The sequence below is a fragment of the Sciurus vulgaris genome (assembly GCF_902686455.1).
Source record: "Sciurus vulgaris genome assembly, chromosome: 3".
In the NCBI taxonomy this organism is placed as follows: Eukaryota; Metazoa; Chordata; class Mammalia; order Rodentia; family Sciuridae; genus Sciurus; species Sciurus vulgaris.
Genome location: NC_136463.1, coordinates 149,216,953 through 149,240,824, shown reverse-complemented (window position 1 = coordinate 149,240,824; position 23,872 = coordinate 149,216,953). Strand labels below are relative to the sequence as shown.

The window sequence follows — 23,872 nt, the reverse complement described above, 5'->3', positions numbered from 1 at the left end:
TTGGAAACTAGAGAGGAAATAAATAGTAATGACCCTTTTAGTCAACCCAAGGCTTTGGTTTAGTAAAGCAGAACATGTATGTTTAGAATTTGAAACTAAATACCTTTTCTAATCTCTAGAATCTTCCTTTGTGGTGCATCTCGTTATCCACCTAAGCTTTTTAAATCAGCTCCCCCCCTTTTTTTTCCCCAAGAACTAATTACAGTGAAACATAAAGTTGTTCTTTTCTTAAGCAATATAGGAATTTAGTTTTCTTTGGTGAAGGGTCACAATTTTCTTTTAAGTTTTATTAATTTGTTAGGGAAATGTTTCACAAACAATAGGCTGAAGAAATTCAATGCTGTGAAATGCACTTAAATAATGGATGGCCCACAGGGTCAGGGAATGGGGACCCGGGGAGGACATAAGTGAGGCTGAGAAGGGGTGAAAACTTCTGTGCTCTGGGGGAGCAGTTGGGTCCCACCTTTTAGAGGCTGTTGTAATGTAACTATAGACTCATGATCTTAGATATCAGAGCATCCGCAGAACCATGACTAATGAGAGGCCTGAGGAAAATACCAGTGCTATTGATGGGGCAGGGGAGGAAGCCGACTTTCACCAAGCCAGTGCAGGTAAGAGCCTTGGGTTTGCTTGTTTTTCTGGTCTCATAAAAGTAGGAAAGAAATGAGTAAGAACTTCCAGAATATGAGCTTTTCTTTAGGAGAACTCTCAATCTCCAATAAGATCTGATAATCCAACCCCAAAAAGCAAAATTTACCACGAACCCCTTCAAATCCTTGACCTTTTATTGGTACTGTGAAAAGAATCACAAACGGAATGTAAATTACCATAGGCTCTGATTGTGTGGGATAGTGGAAAAGGAATCTGATCATTTTAAAAGAGTCTAAGAAGAATGCATTAAAATGGTTTCAATTTAGTTTTAGTGTAATTGAGAATAGTTGGGTCTAATATATGAATTTACATCATGGGGGGGAAGTATTTGGGGATTTGAAGTAATAACGTGTGATATAGAGAGTTTGGTTCTTATAAAACATAGACTGAAGTGAATGGAACAATTTCCTTGAAAGCCTTTGTTGTCTGTCTCCTCTAGATTTCCGCAGGGAGAACGTCCTGCCCCACTCTACCTCCAGATCCAGGCTCACGTTGCTGTTACAGTCTCCCCCTGTGAAGTTCCTCATCAGCCCAGAGTTCTTCACCGTGCTGCATTCTAACCCTGTGAGTAGCAAACCTGGGAGAACATGACGGGAAAACAACAGGCCAAAGAAACCTGCGCTCACTTTCATAATGAGAGTAGGAATGGCAGCCAGTCTCCAGAGCACTGAGTGCGTTCCAAGCTCTGTGTTAAGTACTGCATATTTTAAACCCAACTGTCTTTGTCTTGCTGCTTTAACAACAAGAAGATAAAAGAAAATGGAAAACCCTGAAATCGAGTGGTTTATGAACAATAAAAATTTATACTTTTCATAGTTCTTAAGGGTGGTACTGAAGGGTGGTAAGTCCAGGCTCTGTGTACTGGCTGATTTGATGTCAGGAGAGGAACTGTTTCCTTGTTCACAGAGAAGAACTTCATGCTGCTTCCTCACATGGTGGAAGTGCTGAAGGGCCCTCTTGCATTTCACTCCACTTTTAAGGAGTCCACCTTTATGCTTGATTCACCTCTTTGGCTACCTCCCATTCCATCTCCTAATACCATCGTGTTGGTGATTAAGGTTCAACATACGGGTTTTGGGAGAGACAGACAATCAGATGATAATAGGAAGATTATTCCACAAGTCTCTGAGGACTGAGGGAAGGCTTGCTGAAGACATTAGGTTAGAGGAAGGGTGTGGTAGTGGCACATAGTGACCTAGGATGAAAGAAACTTTGCCCATAGAAGCCCAACTGGACGTAATCCATCTGTCATGGCATGAATTGAAAGGAGCCTAGAAGAGGAGGCAAGGAAGAAGGGAAGAAGGGAACGGCACCAGAGGAATCACAAGCAGACTTGCAAGGTTTGATGGTTGTGATGTTAGACAAGAAACTGAAGGTGACCCTGGATATTAATAATACACATAAGTAATAAATAATACATAGGTAATAATAATGAATAGTTAATAAGGAAAGTTAGAAAGAGGGACTGCTTAGAAGAATAGAAGGCGAACATATCAGATTTAACAAAACAAATTATACATCTTTGGAAAAACAGATGAGACCGTGGGGAAAAGCAGAAGTCAGCATAGTCTTAGCACCAGGAGTTCTCAGTGAGTGATATTAATATGTTTCCATCCTACTTCATTGGCTTTGCTTTATAAGTATAAGTATCTGCCTAGCTTTGCTCATTATTATCTCCGGGTTTACAGGTTTAGCTTGGAACAAAGATGACTCGGGTGGAGGATGAGCAATGGGGAGTACGCTGACTGTCCTCATGTCATGTGAGAGGAGTTAGACAGGCTGTACTCAGCAACAGTTTGTTGATTCCCTTTTATGTATGGGCGCTGAGCTAAGTCCTAGGGACACAAAGATCACAGCAGGCATGGGCCTGGGATCTCAGGCTTGAAAACACATCACAATGCCTTGACCAGGGTTATGAGTGCAGCGATGGACAGCTATATAAGACATGCTAGAGTGGCTGATTAACTCAGAGGGGAATGTACATGGAAGGAGCCACAGACAGGTGTGCTTCTGAGACAGGTTTTAAAGCCTGGACTAGAGCTTGTCTTAGAATCAAGATGGGCAATAGCACTCTAGGTAGAAGGGAGAAGCACTTATGGAACAAGACATTAAGGATGCTACAGGGCTGTCTTGATGATTACTACAGTAGCACTGAAACTGGATTGACAGTAGAAAGCCCGCTTGATAGTGTTGGTATGTTGACATCGTAGGACATTGGAAAAGTCAGACGTGAAGCTGGAAAAGGTAGGCAGAAGCCAGGGCACACAAACCTAAACTCACTTATGGGGCAATTCTAGGATGTATGGGGCAATTCTAGGAGGTGACAGACTTTTTTACTAGGAAGAAAGGGCTAACATTTAGAGTTGTCACTCAACACAAAGTATCATACTGTAGTGGGAAGAGTTTTGAACTTGGAGTCAAAGTAAAGTTTCCCTTTATTCATTTGTTTATCCATTCAGTCAACCAACCAATATTTGTTAAGAGTTGGGCTGGGCGGGGGTTGTGGCTCAGTGGTAGAGCACTTGCCTAGCATTTGTGAGACACTGGGTTCTAGTCTAAGCACTGCATATAAATAAATAAAATAAAGATCCATTAACAGCTAAAAAAATATTTCTTTTAAAAAAGTCTGATTTGTTTGGTTATTCCAAACTGTGGAGTTATAAACAAGATAGAGTGGAATATAGATAACAGATGCGTGAATAAAAAAGATAATTCAGACAATGCAACATAGCCTGAGGCAACTAGAGTGGTACACTGGAATGGTGCACTTGGGCACAACTTGAAGGGAATACTGTTTCAGATGGGAGCAGGGCAGTGGGGTAGACAGAGGGGACATTCAGGCCTCTCCAGGCATGCCAGGTACCTTCAAGCTGTCACAAAATGTCAAGAAACCAGTAAGGTAAAGGCCTGTGAGCAGAACCTTCTTTACTAAGGAAGAGCAGCAACTTGAGGGTAGGAAGGAGTTTGATGGGCATATAATAATTTCAGAGAACTGAGTGGGTATACCAAATATAAAGCTTATATGATCTGGCAAGGAATTTGGTCTTTAATATAAATGGACTTCATTCTAAAATCGATTCCTCTGTGTAAATGATTTAGATTTCTAAAAAGTTCTAGCTACTATGGGAGAATGGGTTTTAGAGGTCAAACCTGGCTTTGGGGAGACAAATGAAAAGGCTTTGTGAGGAGATGTAGACGTGGCTTGGACTAGTGCAGTATCAGTAGAGACCGAGACAAGTGGGTGAACATGTGATATATTTTGGATAGAGAGCTGGCATTATTCCTAATAGACTGGAATATAAAGATAAGAAAAAGACTTCTGGAAAGAGCAACTGATTGTATAATAATATTCCAGGGTTTTCTGATAAATGTTTAACCACTGGTCCTCTGAGTAAAAAGTATGTATACACTTCTCTCTCTTTAAAAAATATGTATATACACATATATATGACATATATATTGACTATAAAATTTGTCTATATAAAGAAAATATAATGTACAGGGTACAAGTAAAATATGCACAGAATGCTTTTGTTGACTTTCCCTGCTGTTTTATCAGTAACCAACCTACAGTGGTAATGGTAATTGATGAACGAGTTTAGTTCCAACAGGGATGCTTTTGTTTTCGTTAATGAGTAGGACAACAGGGAAATAGGGATGTCAGGACTCATAATCTTGTCAATGAGGTCAGCATCTTCTTTGTTGAGCCAGATAATAGTTTTTAAGTACTGGACCTATGTTTCTTCATTTCGTGGGTGTGAGCTATTCACAATGTAACAGCATGAATTGAAGTTTAATCTGCATTATTAACATTTTATTTTCTCCATCAATTTCTAAGTCTAGAAAAAGGCCACTAACTTCTTCTCTAAAGAGTCAGAGAGTAAATATTTTAGGTGTTTGGGCCAAGAAGACTATGTAAACACTTGGACCTGGCTGTGTTCCAGTGAAACTTTGTTTACAAACACAGTCAATCTAGGCCCGTGGTCTAGATAGCCTACAAAACAATGATCAAGTCCTGATTTGCATTTACCAACTTCTGCACTGTGCATACTCCCATCATGGCCAATTTCAAGATACTGATGACCTCACCAAGCACAGGTTCTGACTCCTCTATGTGGGCTGCCTTCTTTGGTGCAAGTTCCTCATCACTTCAGTATTTCAAATAGAGGCTGCGATAACAGCCATTGGGCTGTGGTCTAAGGCTGTGGTTATTAAACTTGGAAGGCTTTAAAAATAAATGCACATTCTTTGTTCCTTGGAGAGTGTGGTTCAATAGGTCTGAGTGGGTCCCAGGAGTCCATATTCATTTACTTATTTAAGATCCCTTAAGTAGTTGTGATGTAATTAGGGGCCTATAATTTTGGAACTCGCAGTATTAAGACGTTGCATCAAATGACCCCATTGCTGCATCACAACTATACACTTGCAGACTTTTTTGGTGGGGTGGATACTGGGAATTGAACTCAGGGGCACTCAACCACTGAGCCACAACCCCTGCCCTATTTTGTATTTTATTTAGAGACAGGGTCTCACTAAGTTGCTCAGTGCCTTGCCATTGCTGAGGCTGGCTTTGAACTTGTGATCCTCCTGTCTCAGCCTCCTGGGCCACTGGGATTACGGGCATGCACCACCATGCCTGGCTCCTTATAGACTTTTGACAGCTAACTTGTTTTAAAAGTGTGAAAATTCTAAGCATCTTATAGATTTTCATGCTTATTTTGTTTGCTTTTTCTTGTTGTCTTTTGCTTTTCTATATTTGAGCATGATTTTAAAATTTCTCTGGATAGCCCATCTTGATTTTAAAGCATTTCAATTCTAAAGCATTTCAATTATTTTCTTCTTTCTACCCAAACTGCATTCACTATTGGCTAAAAAAGATGACCTGTGCTATGCTTCTATGTAAGAGTTTAAGATTTAAATTCCATGGGTTTGAGAAGACATATTTCCCTGACTTACATATGGCAGAAATTAAAGCAGTTGGATTTTCCTTGCTAAAAGTCTCAAGATAGCATTAATGGGATAAGATTATGTAGAGGGCATTACTTGCTGGAATTCTTCTCTTTCCTAGATTAGTGGAAAATGTTAAAAAAAACAAACTCATTTGATCTCCCTCTTCTTGATTTTTTTCTTGTTTATCTTTTTTCTTTTTCTTTTGCTCGAATTGCTTATGGCATATAACTCTTTTTGTAGGGTCCTTGTTTATATTATTGAAATATTCAATGTGCAAAAGGAGTGTTTTAATTTAAAGGATTGCCTAATTCTGTTTTTGTGATTTGAAGACATTAGTTTATGTTGCAAGATAGTCATGATAAATAGATATTTTGTGGCAGTAATTTACCTAATAATTCTCATTAAAAAGAACAAAATTAAGTAGATATATGGTTGTCATAACTCTAAAGGAAAACTTGAGAAAGGAAATGTTTTTCTTTTGCATTGTGGTTGCTTTCAGGTGTATTCTACTGCCCTCTGCTGGTTGTGATCATATTTCCTCTTAAATCATCTCAAACAATTTCTTCTTTTAACTCAAGGTTTCACTGTTAGAACCATGTTTTTCATAGTTGGTATGTTTGTGTTTATTTAACTATACATAAATGCATTTAAGTATGTGCAACTGAGTAATGTTTCCAACATACATGCCAAATAATTATTACTTTGACTTTTAATGAGCTCTAGAAATACATGAATTCCAGCACCTAAATTCCTTGGCACTTAATAAAGAAAAATATTATTCAATAATTCAAAAATGTACTTTTAGAAGTCAAGAATTACTACTATAGCAAAATAATAATAATTTATAGTTGTTTCTGTTAATAAATTTTAATTTCCCTCCATTTTATTTTCTAACTAGATGAAAACAATGTATAATTCTTTATAATTACAAATATTAGGAAGAAAGACTAAGACAGGACTCTCCATTCCCCAGCCACCATCTTCTAGAGATAATATTTCTTGATTTTGTTTGTAATAAGTTTTGTTTAGGAATGTGTACGAGTGACTGTGGATATGTGAGGCATTTGCTATAGATTCAGTGATGGCATTTTCCAAACCTAAATTCAGAATACCTATTCTTTTTTTATTTTTATTTTTTGCAGTGCTGGGGATTGAACCCAGGGCTTTACATGTGTTAGGCAAGCACACTACCATTGAGCTACACCCCAGCCCCAGAATGCCTATTAGATGAAAGAGTTCTGAAATATGAAAGATTTGATTTATCAGTAATATATTTAACTATGTTATTGAAAAGTACAGAATTAGGTGAAATCATGACTGGGCCAAGTCCTGATTTCTAGATTTGTTCATCATAACTTTTAAAGAGAAACCTGTCCAAAAATGCAGGAGTCGGGGGGGATTATTATTTGCATTGTGGTTGATTGATAAGAATTGTTTACCTGTAATTTTCTTATTTTGCTGTCAAATGATAAAAACATTCTCCTCAACTCCTCTCAATATTTTTTACTAAAACCTCAAACACTTAACCAAACAAGACTTATTTAAGCTCTAAGTAGTTTAATTTCGACCAGATTCCAAGTAAAGAAATTCAGTCAATCATTGACTCAACCATTGAGTGTCTTGCTAGGCAGACATGAAACAAAGAAGAAAGAGGCTGGGAAAGGGGGTTTTTCAACAGAAGAAATAACTAAAAAGGATAAGTTCACTCATATCAAAAGAAAACAAAACTCAATATTCTCCGGAGATCTTTTAAAGGGGCCTTGTCTGCTATTAAGGTTGGCCAACTCTCCTTCACTCCCTGTGACCCCATGTGCAGCACCTGCCCAGGTAAGATTATCCTAAACATTAGTGTCAGTTATGTTTAGCAGAGGTAATACTTACTCCCTCCTGATCTGCTTTTGTTTCAGGTAAAAAATCAGATCCATTTACTTCATCTTTTTCTTTAAGACAGACAAAGAAACACAGAAAAAGATCCTCACCTAGTAGGACCATAAATCCCAGAGGGAGAACACAGATGATTTTTTTCTCTTTTGACCCACAGCTTTGCTGTCATCAGCCTCTGGGAAGACCAAACCCTTTCTGACTGGTCTCGCCTGTGTAGTCTCTTCACTCCCATTCTTAGCTCCTCCGCTGGTTCTCCAGTGCTTCAGCATCTGCGCCACCATTGTGGCCCTCGCTTTTCTAGCTCTACTCTTTGTCTCCTGTGAACCTCTTCCTCCCACATCCCCCTATAATTTTCCTCTTCATCCTTTTGAGAGATCAGGTCTGTATCCTCAGGGTTTAGCACAGAGCTTAGCACATAGTTAATGAAGGGCTAGGAGACCCTGCTTAGTTAACAGAAAGTGGGATGCTTTCCCACTTTCCCACTTTTTTTTTTTAGCCCAAGATCTTCAAAGACTTAAGAGAGAAAACAATTTTACTACTATCATTTATCTGTTACGACACAGGTATGATATGTATAATCCCCTATATATTTGTCTAATTACTTGAACCTTGTATTTTATAGTGATTTTTACCTCTTCAAAGCATTTTTACATCCTTTGTTCTTTTGAATTTGAACTCACATGCTTCTGAATAAAGCAAGGGACTTATTATCCCATCTTATCTTTGAGGAAATTGAGGCAGAGAGAAATTAAGTGGCTTTTTTGTCTCTGTCCATAGTGATACAGGTATGATCAGAGTCCTCACTGTAGTTCTGTATGAAATGAAGTATAAATATCCCTTTTGAATTTTATCCGTATCTCTCTATACAATTACATATACATACAAAATATATGTATGACTATATACACACTATAGTATCTACCACATACATATGTGTATATATGTGTATAGGTGTGTACACATACTAAAAGATGATTTCTTTGTAAACATGTATCAGTGTGGAGAGATGTTCCCATGTGCCTTAAATGTTTTGAATAGACTCTGATAGTCATGTGCGTATTATTCAGATTTGAAAAGCTGATTCTAAAGGTTGTTTGCTAGTTAGTGATGAGAAAAAAATCTTTCTTGCACTTAATTTACTTTGGTAGATGCTTTTTGCAAATATCAGTCAACCCTGGTGCTATGTTGTATTTCTCATTGAGTGGAGGGGGGAAGATAAAAGGATATAATTAATCAGAAGATCAACCTTAAAGAGATATCCAACTGACAGGAATTACTTTAAGCCTGAGGCAAGGAAGGGTTCCTTAACCTAACTGCCACATAGAATTCTACTTCCTCAGTAGGTTGAGAAGCATTTACCGTGCTCTAGATTAGGAATCATGGTGTGACCTTTTATTATAATGGGAGGAGGGAAAAGCAAAAGTGACCAAGAAGTATATCCATTTATAACAACAGAATCATCCCACAATGATTTTTCCCCAAGAGACATATTAGGAGTAAGAGTCAAAAGTTTGTTACTATTGTCGTGCAAACTCAAATGGTCTTAGGTCTCTACGTTTGCAATGGTTTATGCAAAAACATATCAGGAACTTGGAGCCAAAAGTAGAAAACAAGTGCCTTCCTGATTGTATTAAAAACTCTAAGCCAAGACCAGCCATGGACTAAATTATTAGTTAGCTAAAGTTTGTCTCTGACAACCTCCAACTTCTTGTATTAGTCTTCTCTGTTTTCATAGTATCACTTTGCCATTCTCTCATGCTTCCTAATTGCTCAGAGCCCCTGCCTGTTTATATTACCCTGTGCTGTGAACATGAATGCTCTCAGCCTCCAAAACCTCCTCTTATTTAGACTCACAGGTTGAAATATGACCCCAAAGTAACTTAAACTCAGGTATACTAAGGAACTAAGATCTGAGGCTGGTTCTATGCGACCAGCTCTGTCCTTCCTCTTTCCTTCTTTCCATATGTTTTTATAGAGAAAAAGTATTTCAATACAAAGCAAAAGTTTATAATAATGTCAAATTAACCAAACTACTTTAGATTATACTTCGGTAATAGCAGCAACAAATGTCAGTGGCTTAAATTTACAAAGATTTGTTTCTCACTTCAAATTGTATTTTTAGGGTTCTCCAATCCACTCAGGGACCCAGGAACCCAGGGACCCAGGCTGGGGAGCAGCCACCATTTCTAACACTATCACTTGCAGTGCTTTCAGGGTCCAAGTGAAGAAAGCTCTGGAGGGACTCACATGGGCAATAAAATGCCTTAAGTTGGATGTGACATATCATTTTTTGGTTTTTGTGTTTTTGTTTTTGGGTGGGGGGATTGAACCCAGGGGTGCTTTACTACTGAGCTATATCCCCAGTCCTTTTTTATTTTTTATTTTGAGATATAGTCTCACTAAGTAACTGAGCCTGACCTCAAACTTGTGTTCCTCTTGCCTTAGTCTCCCTAGTATCTGGGATTACAGGCGTGTGCCACCATGCCCAGCTAGATATGACACATGTTGGGGACCCTGGAAAGACTGGAAAAAAATGTTTACTGTCCTCATATTCATTTATAGTTTATCTCCAATAACTAATGCAGTACTGGGCCCAGCAGAAAGGAAATATTTATTTAATTGAAATGATTTCCAGGAACTCTGATTAGTGTTTGTTTCAAGCTATTTTAGACTGAAAGCTATTTTAGTTCTGAAATAATATAACCTATGAAGTAAAGCTTGAAGGACCCTAGACTGTCTAGTGTCCCAGAATACTAAAGGTAATAGGAATCCAAAGCTCTTTGGATCTACCTGAGAAGAATAGAATTTCAAGATGGATCATTCATAACACAATCAAGTTCATGGATATCATGTTCTTGATGATTCAAGAAAATAGCTCCCATACAGTGATTCCTTTTCTACTGCTTAGCACATGGTATTATGCAATGAATATTTGTTGGATGACTGATATATGTTCTCATGGACTTAGAATCAATTTCTGGGGTCTTAAGTAGCTTAGAGATGAAGTCTATTGAGTTTTTGATAAGACAATCAATTTTTTGCATGGTAGTATAATGAAGTTTTACTACATTTGCATATTCATCATATAAATTCAACCATACCTACACAGGGGAAAGGGGGTAGTGGGGGAAAGAAAGAAAGGAGGAAGGAAGGAAGGAAGGAAGGAAGGAAGGAAGGAAGGAAGGAAGGAAGGAAGGAAGGAGTAAGTAAATATGCATTCCAGGCAGTTCTAGCTACTATTCCATTCAGAGTTGATGCCTCCAAAAAAATGTGAGAAGAAAACCTCAGTCTACTATAGTCTCTATTGAACATGACTTCAGTAAAGGCAATTCATCTCATTGCATGTGATTCTAACATTCAAATATATGGCAAAAATTTTCCCATACAACATGGTCCCCAAAATATATGTCAACTGCATCATCTGGCACTCACCCAAAGAGTCAATGCCCTGGTTTAATGCTAGAGGAAAAACAGGTTGTCACAGCTCACTGTGAGGTGGCGTATTTGTCTCCAGCATGTCATAATTTTGATTGTGTTTGTGTTTTGCTAAAACCACATTTAGGACCTAATGTCCCATGTAGCATAAGGTGCTGCACTGCAGTGTTCTTGTTCTTTAGAAAACTGAACACCAGTAGTGGAGAGACCCTTCCTCTGTTATTTTGTTCAAGGTGCTCTTCTCTGTTTGCTGTTTTCGTATGTAGGTCTAAAGTCATGATGAAGCCTGTGAACCATTTTTTATGCCTACTTGGAGACTCAGTGTATACCCATGTGTAGTCATTGTGTGTGCTTTTACATTCCACATGCAGGTTAATTAATGTTGGTTCTCCATCCTTTTCTCCAGAGTGCCTACCGCATGTTTACAAACAACACGTGTTTGAAGCACATGATCACCAAAGTCCGGCGGGACACCCACCACTTTGAACGCTACCAGCATAACCGGGACCTTGTGGGATTCCTCAACATGTTTGCGAACAAACAGCTGGAGTTGCCGAGGGGCTGGGAGATGAAACATGATCATCAGGGCAAGGTAACATGAGGGGGCTGCCCCAGGGAGCAGCTGAATGACTGTGGGTCACTTGTGGCTTTGGCACTTGGCCCTACCTTTTCGGTGAGGGCTGAAGGCCCTTTGTGAGGGCAGACATTCCATCTCCTCTTCAGGTGAAACTTGCACAGGCTGGCCGTTTTTTCCTACAAGCCCTCACAACACGAGTCTGAAGTCATGTATGGCGCAGAGGTGTGAATTTGGTGGGACATGTGTCCCTGGATATTCTTCTCCTGTCATTTCTGACCATTTTCTGCTAATGAGAGAAAATGTTTCTTGGCAACAACACTTTTTCTCCCTATACAGCTCGTGTTGTAGATATATGAACAAAAGTTGTGATACTATTTGGAGAGGGCTGCTAGGAGACACTCAGCAAGCCACTGCTAAAGACACTGGGCCTCAGTCCTGGCTCAGAACTGATTTTTTTTGCACCCTGAACAACTCACTGATGCATTTATGATGAGAAATACATGACCAGACTAACCACATCTGTACTTCCTTTGTAGACGGGTGAACCAGAAAGCCTAGTTATAATCAGGAAATTGTTATATGAGTAAGAAGAATGAGAAAGTTGGTGCTTGTTATAAGGTGATGTCAGCCAAGATTTTACTTTTATTTAACATTTGCTTAGTATCTACTATGGGCCATGAAATATTTATAGTTTTTTTACATAGAAGGTCCTATATTTAGCAAGCACTGCTAGCTAAAGCAGTACTGTTAGTATTGCCACTTACAAATAAAGAGCCCCAGGGCCAGAATGGCTCTGTGAATTTCTCGGCATCACTGAGACATGCAGAGGCTAAGCTGTGCCCAGACTCAGGCAGTCTACTTCCAGGGGCCACACTCTTAGCCATGATGTGTTCTCCAAGTATTATGTAACCAACCTCAGCTTCTTTGTCTATTAAAGGTCTTGGAATTTGTGACTTAAAGGATAATGAGAATTAAAATGACATAATACTTAAAGTATTTAAGGATCCTTGGATCATTTGTTCAACAGATCTTTACTAAACACAATATGAAGTAGATTAGCCAACTGGTTCAGAGACCTGTCATTCTCAGGGAAAGAGACAGACAAGGGACAAGTATACTAAGAGGTGATTCATGTTACAATTTAAAATAAAGCAAGGGATGGTCTACAGAAAAATAGAGATGATGAGTGTGGTTTTATACAGGCTGGTTGGGGAAAGCTCCACAGAAGAGGCCACAGGTGAACAGATAACCAAATGTTGTGAAGAGTAAAGTTTCCAGGGGAAGAGCATGCAAAGCAAATGGAACATATAAAGTACTGAGAAAATGCCATTGTGTAGCTCTGCTCCTGTGGCCTTGTTGGTTGCAGCCAAAGTGGTCTGTGTTGGCTTGTCTCTGCTGAATTCCTATAGCTTTCCTAGGACGATGACCCATGTGACTGGCATTTCTTAATCTTGGGGTCTCCACTGCAGCTTCAGCTTCCTCCTCAAATCTCCACACCTTGCTTTCTCAGGAAGTGCCTGCAGGGACTCCAACCCTGTTGCACTCCAACCCTGTTGGCCTCCCAGGCCTTCCTTTGAAATCTTGGTGGAAGCCTCCCTGACCCCCTAACTCCAGCATCCTACATTCCTGCAGATCCAGCACCCAGTGGTTGACTCCAAAGTCTACCACCATCTTGAGCAGTAACCAAGCTTCCAGGGACACTGACTGCAGTAGCCCTTGAGTGTCTGGGTGACCAAGCATGTTGAAAAAACTTCCTATGCCCCCTTGTGCAAGGATTCCCCACTCGTCTCTTCTCAAGAGAATTTTCACTATTACTCCCTTGAGCCTGAGATGGGTGTGGTCTTGCCAACTCCTGTGATGCCCTCTAGCCATCTTTCTTATTGTCTTTGGGCAAAGTCTTTAGCATTTATTTAGTGGCAGTAATGTCTTTAATGACTGCAGCTTCCTTAGCCCCAGTGTTACTCCTGCCTTTCAAGTTCAAGTTTTTCAGATATTTCTGCTCTGCTTTCTGCTTCTGAATATCACAATAAATTTGACTAAAAGCTGCCAGCAATATCAATGCCACCACCTGAATGTTATGCTGCCTAGAAATTTCTTGCACCAGATTAAGAAATCCATCACTTTTAAAATCAAACTCACAGAGTCTCAGGACACAGGCATAATGCAGACAACTCCTCAGCCAGAACATAACAGAAATTGCCTCTACTCTAAATTCCAATAGTCTTCCTCTGAAGCCTCTTGAGCCCTTTCTTCATTGTCCACAGTCCTGCTGGCATTCTGGTCTTCTGAGCTCCCACCAGAATCGACCACTAAGCTCCACTTACAACAATTTAAAGCATTTCCAGTTTGCACTGCTACACATCTCAAAATTCCTCCCACCCACAAAAAGCTCCAAAAAATTCTGAACCACATGGTTAGGTTAATCAAAGCAACGACCCCACTGCTCGGTACCAATTTGTTTTAGTTAGTTTTTTTGCCATTGTGACAAAAGGACCCAACCAGAACAACTGTAGGGGAGGAAAAGTTTATTGGGGGGCTCACAGTTTCAGAGGTCTCAATTCATAGACAAAAGGCTCTATTCTTTGCGATTTGAGGTGAGGCAGAACATCATGGCAGAAGAGTATAGTGGAGGGAAGCAGCTCACATGATGATCAGAAAGCAGAGAGAGAGAGGTCTCCACTTGCCTAATACAAATATATACCCCAAGGCTATGCCCCCAATTTCTACTTTGTCTAGCTACTCCCTACCACTTCAGTTACCACTCAGTTAATGCCTGTCAGGGGATTAATTCACTGATTGGGTTAAGACTCTCACAACCTAATCATTTCTCCTGTGAACCTTCTTGCATTGTCTCACATGTGAGCTTTTGGGGGTCACCTCACATCCAAACCATAACATAGACACTCTACTAGGTACTTTCCCATGGATTATTTTATTGATAGCTCATGGCAGTGTATGAGGTGGATATTCTTATTATCTATATTTTACTGAACTTTAGAAGTTATTAAATAGTGTATTATTTACAAGGAAGTGAGGAGCCCAGTGTTTGAACACCAGGAGTGTGACCCTTAATCACTGTACTCTAATTAGAAGAAATTGTTTATGACATTTGCCAGTAAATGGATGGATCTGGAAACTATTGTGCTAAGTGGAATAAGCCATTCCCCCCAAACCAAAGGCCAAATGTTTTTGCTGATATGTGGAAGCTAAACTACAATAAAGGTGGAGAAGGGGAAGAAGAAAAGTTCAGTAATTAGACAAAGGAAACAAAAGGAAGGAAGGGGTATAGAAATAGGAAAGACAGTAGAATAAATCTAACATGATTTTCTTATGTACACATCTGAAAATACCTAAGTGAACCCCACCATTGTGTCTACCCATAAGAATGGGGTCTTAATTAGAATAAGACATATCCTCTGCTTGTATAATTTTATCAGAATGTATCCTGCTGACATGTTTAACAAAAAAGAACCAATAAAATAAAATTTAAAAAACAAACAATGAAATGAGAGATATTTTAACATCTCAAAGAAGAGAAGTACCAGGACAAATGCTGGGATTACTGGTGTCATTCAAAGTATTGATTGTGATTAGATCACAGGTGATTTCCAACAGAACATGTGGTCAGGAACACATGGATGGCTATGTGTCTAAATACCATGGAGGTCTCATGCTAGGGGCTCACAGTTATCAGTGTAAAGAATGGAGTTCACATATACTCCATTGGTTTATTAGATGCCAGGTTTTATGCTAGAGATATTATTTCATTTACTTTCACAGTAACTCTGTAAAATAGTTTTTAACTATAAATTAAAAAAAACAGGCTCAGAAATGTCAAGTTAGTTGTGTGCAGCAAACTCTTGGATACAAACTCTGGTCTCTCTATATCCAAAGCTTTCCTGTGGACCTCAGTGTCCACAAACTGTCTAATTTTGGAGGCATCATTTTAAATCCCTGGGTCCGACTTTTCTTATCTGTACAAATGGATGGGGTGATCATCTTTTCCTGTGTTAGTTGGCCATTTGCACATTTTCTCAGGAAAAATAGGTATATTCACTTTGGCCATTTTTAAGTTGCATTTTTTGGATTTATTTTATTCAGTTGCAAAAGTTCTTTAGATGCTAGACCCTGATCAGATACATGGCTTCCAAATATTTTCTCATGTTTTCTGGGTCATCTTTTAACTATCTTGATGGTGTTGTTGACAGCACAAAAGTTTTTGTATTTTATGTAGTTCAATTTATCTGTATTTTCTTATGTTACTTGTGCTTTTGATGTTATAGCTAAAAATACATGTAATTTAAGACTACAGAGGTTTTCTCTTCTATTTTTCTCAAGAGTTTTATAGTTTTAGCTTCTTGATCCATTTAAATCTATGACCCATTTCAAGTAAATTTTTTTAATGGTGTGAGGTAGGGTTCCAATTTCATTTTGAGTGTGTGTGTGTGTGTGTGTGTGTGTGTGTGTGTGTGTGTCTAATTATCCCAGCATCATTTGTTGAAAAGATTATTCTTTCCCAAAGAAATACATTAGTCATTAGTGAAATGCAAATCAAAACCACAGTGTGTTAGTACTTCACACCCACTTGGATCACCATACTTGAAAAATGGAAAATAATAAATGTTGCTGAGAATGTGGAGAAATTGAAGCCCTCATCTGTTGCTTTGGAAACAGTTTGGGAGCTCCTCAAAGGGTTTAGCAAATAATTGCCACGTGATCTAACAATTGTACTTCTAGGTATATACACAAGAGAAGTAAACCTTGCCTTCATGTTAAAATTTGTACATGAATGTTCGTAGCAGCATTATTCATAATAGCCAATAGTTGGAAATAACTCAAATGTGCATCAATGGATAAATAAAATGTAGTGCTTAATACTACCAAGGAATGATGCACTGATGCATGCTCCAACATGAATGAACTTTGAAAATATTTGCTAATTGAAACTAGTCAAAAGATCACCTATTGTATTATTCAATTATGTGAAATATCCAGAATAGAGAAATATATAGAGGCAGAAACTAGATTACTAGTTACATAGGGTTGGAGTGATATGGTGAGTGAATGCTCATGGGTCTGGGGTTTCATTGTGGGAGTCAAAATGTCCTAAAATTAGGAGGTGGAAGTAGTTGCAAAACCCTATATCTGTACTTAAAAAAAAACCAAAATATTCACTTTAAATGGTGAATTGTATAGTATCTAAATTAAATGTTAATAAAACTGTTTAAAAATGAATAGTTTGAATGAGAAGGCCAAGAGTGCCCTTTTAGCTCCTAGATTTTATAGATCTCTGCTGCTTTCGTCTCAAAGATTAGATGATATTAATATCAAATATGCAATTGTCTGGTGTGTTTTGACTGCTCTAACAAGGTACCTTAGAGTATATAGCTGATAAACAACTGAAACGTATCTCTCACAGTTCTGTAGATTGAGAAGATCAGATCAGGGTACCAGCAGGTCTGGTGTCTGGTGATGGCCTGCGTCTTCCTGAGCGGCTCATGTGGTGGAAGGAATAAGGCAACTCATTACCTAATCACCTCCCAAAGGCCCCACTTCTTCTTCTAATATTATATTTATTTTATTTACTTGTTCTATTTTTACGTGGTGCTGAGGATCAAACCCAGTGCCTCACATATGCGAAGCAAGCGCTCCACCACTGAGCCACAACCCCAACCCAGGCCCCACTTCTTAATGCTGTCACCTTGAGGTTTAGGTTTCAACATATGCCTGGTGGGGAGGGAGCACACAAGTATTTATAAGAGTAATGCTTTTCCTTCTGCTTTTAATTATGTTTAGAGAGGTCTCTTGTTCAAAATTCCATAGTGGTATTCCTTTCAGCAGCATTTTTATCCCATTATTTTATTTCCTTAATTCTTTTAATTTTGTAATGTTGAGAATGGCAACTGGGCCAAGTTTAATTTCATATGGGGTTGACTTTATGAGACTGTGTCATCAACATCTGTACATGTCTGTGGAATCTAAGGCCTAGAATTTTCACCCAACATGCAGGACACACATTTTGACTTACCTCGTTTTGAAATGAAACGTAGAAGGGAAGAAAGTAGGCCAGTGTGAAAAGAAAATTTCTGCTTGCTTCTCATTGTAACAATTTTTAAACTTTTGCATATTCTCAAGAGTGAAAATCATGGGTAATTTGGTATCTGAATAACTGTTGATATAAGTGTTTTATTATTTATGCAAGAAATAAGTATCAGTAGTATTAAAATGTGACTGAATTAAATAACCTCTGATTCTTGACTAAGTTTAATCATTAGTGTGTGCTCATAGGGATAACATCTGTAGAAAAAAAATGTGCTTTAATAAGGAAAACCAAATGGTATTTAACCTTGAAATGAGTTTCTTTTGTGTTTTTTGTTTTGTTTTTGCCATTGTTAATTTGATGGATTTGAGAAATTATGCTGAAGTGGGTCAGGATTCTTGAATCCTATAGTATACAACCTCCATGAACCCCCATTTTCTTTAGGAACCCTCTTTTTGTGTGGTGTTGGGGATTGAACTCAGGACTTTCCACATCTTAGGCAATCACTGTCACTGAGCTATGTTCCCAGCCTTCCCTTTTTCTTTCACATGAGGTTGAGGACCTGTCCTGTCCAGCCCCTAGAGATGTGAATAGCATCAAAAATTTATATAATAGTGGGATTATAAATGAAAAAATAAAATAATTAGGATGATAATGATAATAACTCATTCAGTAATAAACTCATTAGTTGTTTTAGAAGATGAAGGCTATAAGTTTATATAGAGATTCATAATTTAATTTGAGATTAGTAAGAATAAGGAATATAAAAACATCTGCAAAATGAAATGGAATGCACAGCCCTCTGAGCCTAAGGAGTAGGATGTGTGCTGCTACCCTACTCACCAAAATGTTGATTTGAGTAGGTAGACAGATGTAAGGATCTACACAGAACAGTGAATAAAGAGTTTCGTTAATTTCGAATTTCTGAAAATGATAAAAATTTGACTATTGTTGAATCCTTACTTTAATAGGAAATGCCTGGTGATTTATTTATAACAGATACATGTTTACTTCTGCCTTAAACCTGGGTAAAAACCCTGAGTGCCCTGTGGTTTTTTGTTTTGTTTTGTTTTGTTTTTGTTGTTGTTGTTGTTTTTACCATGAGTGCTGTCTTTGTAGGGTCTGGTAGATTTTTCCCCTTGCTGAATCAGTGGCCTTCTGCTCTAATAGTAGCCTATCAGCTATGCTCATGAAAGTAGGCTTTTAAAAATATTCTCAAATGATAAGGTAGATAACTAAGATAACTTAGAACTGGAACCAGAATCAGATCTACACATTTGCACAGAATCATGCACTTCTGTTTAAGGCCACTGAACACCCTTCCCCTAGATATTGGCAGTTAACTCTGGAAACTTGTCCTTTGGATTATAAATGATTATGTGCCATAGCACTGGTGCAGGCTATGCAGGGGTCCAGTGTAGAATGACTTGTTTCTGGCATGAGATACCTGGAAAATTTTTATAGTAAATGTAGTATTTGAGCTGAGTTTTCCACGATGATTAGAAGATTGTGATTAGAAGAGATTGTCAGAGAGAGAAAATAGGAATGGGGGGGGGGGGGCACAAAGTAAAGGCACAGAAACAGGAAAGCACTAGGTGAGTATGTCTCATTCCTGTGAAGAAATTGTACATTTCAAGAGACATATCAATGGAATGAAATCAGAGGCAACTACATTGCAGAGGATTGAAGATAACAGAGTGTTGCAAAATGACATGAATAACAAGAAAAGAAAAACTGTGGAGTTTTATTTCTCCAGTTTATATAATAGACTTATTTGATTTAAATTTTAGGAAATCTTTTTATTTTTCTTTCAGATGTTAAATATGCAGTATCCCCGCCCCTACTTTGCTTTGTACTCTTAGACAGTATTAACAGAGTGTTTTCTCCAGATTAGTCTACTTCAGCTTAAATTCAAATTCTAGGAAACCTTGAAGTTTAGAAGCAATATATCCTAAACTTTATTTTTGAAACAAAAGTGTAAAATGGTAATTATGTTTTTATTCAAAGTAGAATGTCCTTCCCATGGTTTCTTGTGTTTTTCCCTTCAAAAATCACATGTTATCCTATCTCCCTGCTAAATTGGGATCCGTTTCCATATCCGAGCTTTGTAATTCTGAGGCTTTATGACTTCGGGTGTCATATTAGGAGTCTGAGTGTCAGCATGATCCAAATAACCAACTTTGATAACCACAGCAAATAGCAGTTATGGTTATGAGGACAGATTTTAGAACAGAGTAGATATTTTGTGGGTTGGAAGTCACCATAGGTTGAGCTTTTGTTGGGGGCTCTTGTTTTACCAGACCTGAATGACCTATATTGGCTGCAGAAGTTGTCCCAGGGATGACCCAGGCCCTGGTTTCAATCTTACTTGAAACTGATGGCCTCTAATTTACTGGGTCAAGTTCTATTTAGCTCAGTGAGTAAAAGGCAACTTAATATTTAGAGGTCTCAAGTGAACTCCAAAAATCCTTTAGCAAAATAAGTGCCACGCTTTGCAAAATATTTTTCTATTTGATGACATTTGTTACTTCTGTGATGCATATTTCTAATTGCTTTGAAACCATGAATATCCCGTTGTGGTAGTGACCTGGGTTAAATACCTCATGTTTTATAACAATCCAGATGAAGATGGGATTGAACTCCAAATTTATAGCTAGAACATTGTTTTTGAGATCTCTTGCCTATTTTTAGGGGTAAAAAGATGTCACATCAAAAAATAACCCACAAATATATACACATGGAAGTCAAGTGGCAAGAAAAGTATTTGGGGTGGGGGGCTATATAACTTTTTGAATGAGAGAATAGAACAGATTTTGTATTTGTGGATATATTTATTGAGTAGATTGCCAGATTTATAGAATCTGGAAGGAATTGTCCAAATATGGAGATGGACTTTGCTTATTTATTTATTTATCTATTTATTTATAAATAGTTGTCCTTGTGACCTGCATTGGATTTTTAAATATATATATTATTTTCAAATTTTGTGGTAAAGCCCTTTTCATTTTACCTTAAACATACTAATTTGAATTTTCAGTCTTCCACAATTTTGTGCTGGTAAATGAGTAAGAAGGACAATCAGACTATCTTTCTGTAACATAGATACAAGTACATTTTGTTTTATTTTGTTTGCATGGTCTTTTAATACGTATTTCTGGTTTGGCAAAATATTAACTGGAAACAATTTCAAACCTCCTTAACTTAGATTTGTTGAGCCTGAGGTTGATATTTCTTCACAAATACTGATGGCTTTTTCTTTTCTTAAAATAATAGAAGTTTAAAAGAAGAAGAAGAAAGAATTGTGTGAAGAAAGAAATGTGTTTTGTTTGGCCTTACTAAAATACCACTTGGCTCCAAACACCCCATATTTCCTGACTCTGACTATGCCCTGAAGCTGTGAAAGGGTAGAAGTTTTTAAAATGAGATCTGAGTTTGTGTATTTGCATTCCTTTCAGTTTTTGAGTTGTTAGTCTTAGTTGGCCCAGCACTGTAAAGCTTGAGTGAATTTCTTAATGAAACTTAGCAGTAGGGAATAGATGGTATTCAAAATTTGCTTTGCTAGTGGTTAATATGAAAAGCATTAATTTTTTTCAGATAATTGCTTTTCTCATGTAGTTGTATTCCCAACATACTCTATACAAACAGTTAATACATGTTGGATACGTTCATAAATAATCACAGGCTATTCAAAAATTGTGACATAAAAGTGACCCAAATTAAAAAAAAAAAAAAAAAAAAGTACTAGGACAACTTCATTGCTAGCTTGAACTAGTTAGCATTTCCTTGTGGGAAAGTGATCTACTTTCCTGACATAATTGATAATGTCTGCCACAAATAGAGATGGCAAGCCTGAAATTTGCACAGTGAGTTTTTCATGCTTTCCTGTTCATTTTGAAGTAGAAGTAGAATACATTTTTCACAACTCAGTGGAGAGTTGAGCAATGAATCCCTTTTAGGCAGAAACCTGTCCAAGGTGGCACAGTGGGCCCAAGCAGAGCCAAAGGCACCTGGAAGGGCTGCTTCTCAGCACTTTCTGTTAGTGTTCTAGCCTTGGGGTGCAGATGGAGGCTTAATCAAGACCTTTTCCCCAAGTGCATGGGGTTTCAATAGCACCTATAAAACAAGATACACATTCCATCTGACTCTAAAACAGAACTCCTTGTGAGATACAAATAGCACCTAGTTCCCACCTCAGGCCATGCCTCCAATAGGTCTGTGACAAGAACAGCTCTGGGTATGTGGGGTACGGCCTGCTGTCTGCTGCCTTTTCAGTGTTGAAGCAGAGTAGGACAAATACCATGAGTGGCTGTTCTTGTCAGCCTAATTCAATAAATACCTGGGTCCTTTTCTAAAGTCAAGTACCAGATGAGGCATGAGGGGAGTAGGAAGAGCATAATTAAAAGAAAAAAGTGGTAGGCAGAAAGCAGAACAGAAGAAAAAGAAAAGAGATAAGAAAAGAGGAGAGATGGGAAAGAGATATGCTCATTTGGAGTCAGACAGAAAGATGGGTTCAAATTCCAGCTTTGTATGTTTCCAGCTCCATATATCACTTAAACTGGGAACTATTACCCAACTATAATGGTGAACCTTAATAAGATACCATTATTATCAAATAATAGCAATTCCTATTTATAATGGTGATTCTTGACTTTAATTTAGGGAGACCGTGTTTCCTCTGCAGTGTGGAGACTTAAGTGTTTTCTGGGAGGATATAATTTAGCTATCTTATGACAAATGATCCATGTGAAACTTAACACAGAAGATTGTATTTGTGCATGTAGAGAAGGTTAGAGGTAGGTTTCTAGGATCTGCTAGGTAGTTCATCAAGTTGCAAGAGCCCCCTGGCTCCTTATAGCTTTTCCGCTTCACCATGCTCATGTTTTCAGTGTTGCTACTGGAGGTCCCTCTTTATTTCAGGAAGCAGCATTGATGAAGAACAGAAGGAAGGCTCAAACTGTACCTTGCAAAGGGCTTCCCAGAAGTGCCCGTGTTTCACATCTGCTTGGCCAAAGCTTATCTTGGCCACTGGACTACAAGGGTAGCATAGTTTTCACTGGTGTGTTTCTCTCTCTCTCTCTCTCTCTCGCTCTCTCTCTCTTGCTCTCTCGCTCTCTCTCTCTCTCTCTCTCTCTCTCTCTCGCTCTCTCGCTCTCTCGCTCTCTGTCTTTCTCTCTCTTGTCTAGATCTCAAGCATTTAATCATGACTTTGCCGCCCACTTCTCAAGTTTTAACCTGGTAGTTTATTCATATCTACAATGGGAGTTTAAAAAACCTTATGTTCCATTTATGTTCTTATGGACTTTATCTTCCCACTCCTTTCACCAGACACACACACACACACACACACACACACACACACACAGTATTTATTTCCCTAATCTTTAACTGTTTTTGTGCTTGTGTAAAAGAACGTGATTTCTAATACTTGGTTAGCTAATTGTGAGTAGTCTCTTCATATTTTGGTCCAAAATCTGTGTATCAGAGTTTTGGGCAATTTGTTACTTTGTTACTTATTGAGCACCCTTCTTCTCCTAGGCCCAGCACTAAAAGCTATTGGGGATCACAGGGTAAAAAGAGTCCCTTCCCTCAAGGCATTTACAATATGATTCTTTAGAGAATGGATTTTAGACAAGCTTGTTAACATCAAATTAGGCTGACATACATGCAAATCACAATTGACCTAGATGTAGACACCCATGTATTCTTATAATTATAAGAACATCATTGTTCCTGTGGTGGCCACCCATCCCTTTAAAGCATTCCTAACAAATTACTAGAGTAAATAGGCAATTCTGTTTAAACACTCTGTATTTCCCCTTAAACAACATGGTTTATATTTTTGTGTTAGTCAAAAAACTTGTTAATGTTAATTTACATAAGGAAGATAGGACTAGATTATAATGTCTGTTGTATAAAACTAGGCATTAACCATGTCTATTTGTTAAAATAATTTCATTCCTATTTTATGACATTTTAAATTGTGTCAGAAATAATGGACAAGTGTGTTTGAAGTCTAAATCAGAGGAACACTGGGATGAAATTTGGAGCCAGAGCCTATCAGTACAAGTCCATTTGGGGTTTATGACTGGTGTACTTTTTATAAGATTTGAAAAAAAGATGTTTACCTGATAGGTTAGGGAAGAAAAAGGGAGGCTGGTGACAAAATCTCACACAAAACCTCCATTTAACCCTTGTGCCCGCTTACCAGATATTAAGAGAAGGAATCAAGAAAAAGTCATATTATATCCTTTTTTTTTCCTGCTTTTTTTTTTTCTAGTGCATCCATCACTTTACTTGATCTTAAAGTTATTTTTTTATAAAAAAGTAAATTGTTT

The 23,872-nt window shown here is 38.0% G+C and overlaps 1 protein-coding gene across 3 annotated transcripts in view; it reads left to right on the top strand.

The window, feature by feature from the left end:
* HECW2 (HECT, C2 and WW domain containing E3 ubiquitin protein ligase 2) overlaps positions 1 to 23,872 on the top strand; it is a 390,019-nt gene that overhangs the window by 292,165 nt on the left and 73,982 nt on the right. For all 3 annotated transcript variants that reach the window (XM_079132566.1, XM_079132567.1, XM_079132568.1), the window contains 3 exons: positions 508 to 611; positions 1,091 to 1,215; positions 11,327 to 11,512. In XM_079132566.1, the coding sequence (XP_078988692.1) occupies positions 508 to 611; positions 1,091 to 1,215; positions 11,327 to 11,512 (415 nt within the window). The remainder of the gene's footprint in view (positions 1 to 507; positions 612 to 1,090; positions 1,216 to 11,326; positions 11,513 to 23,872) is intronic.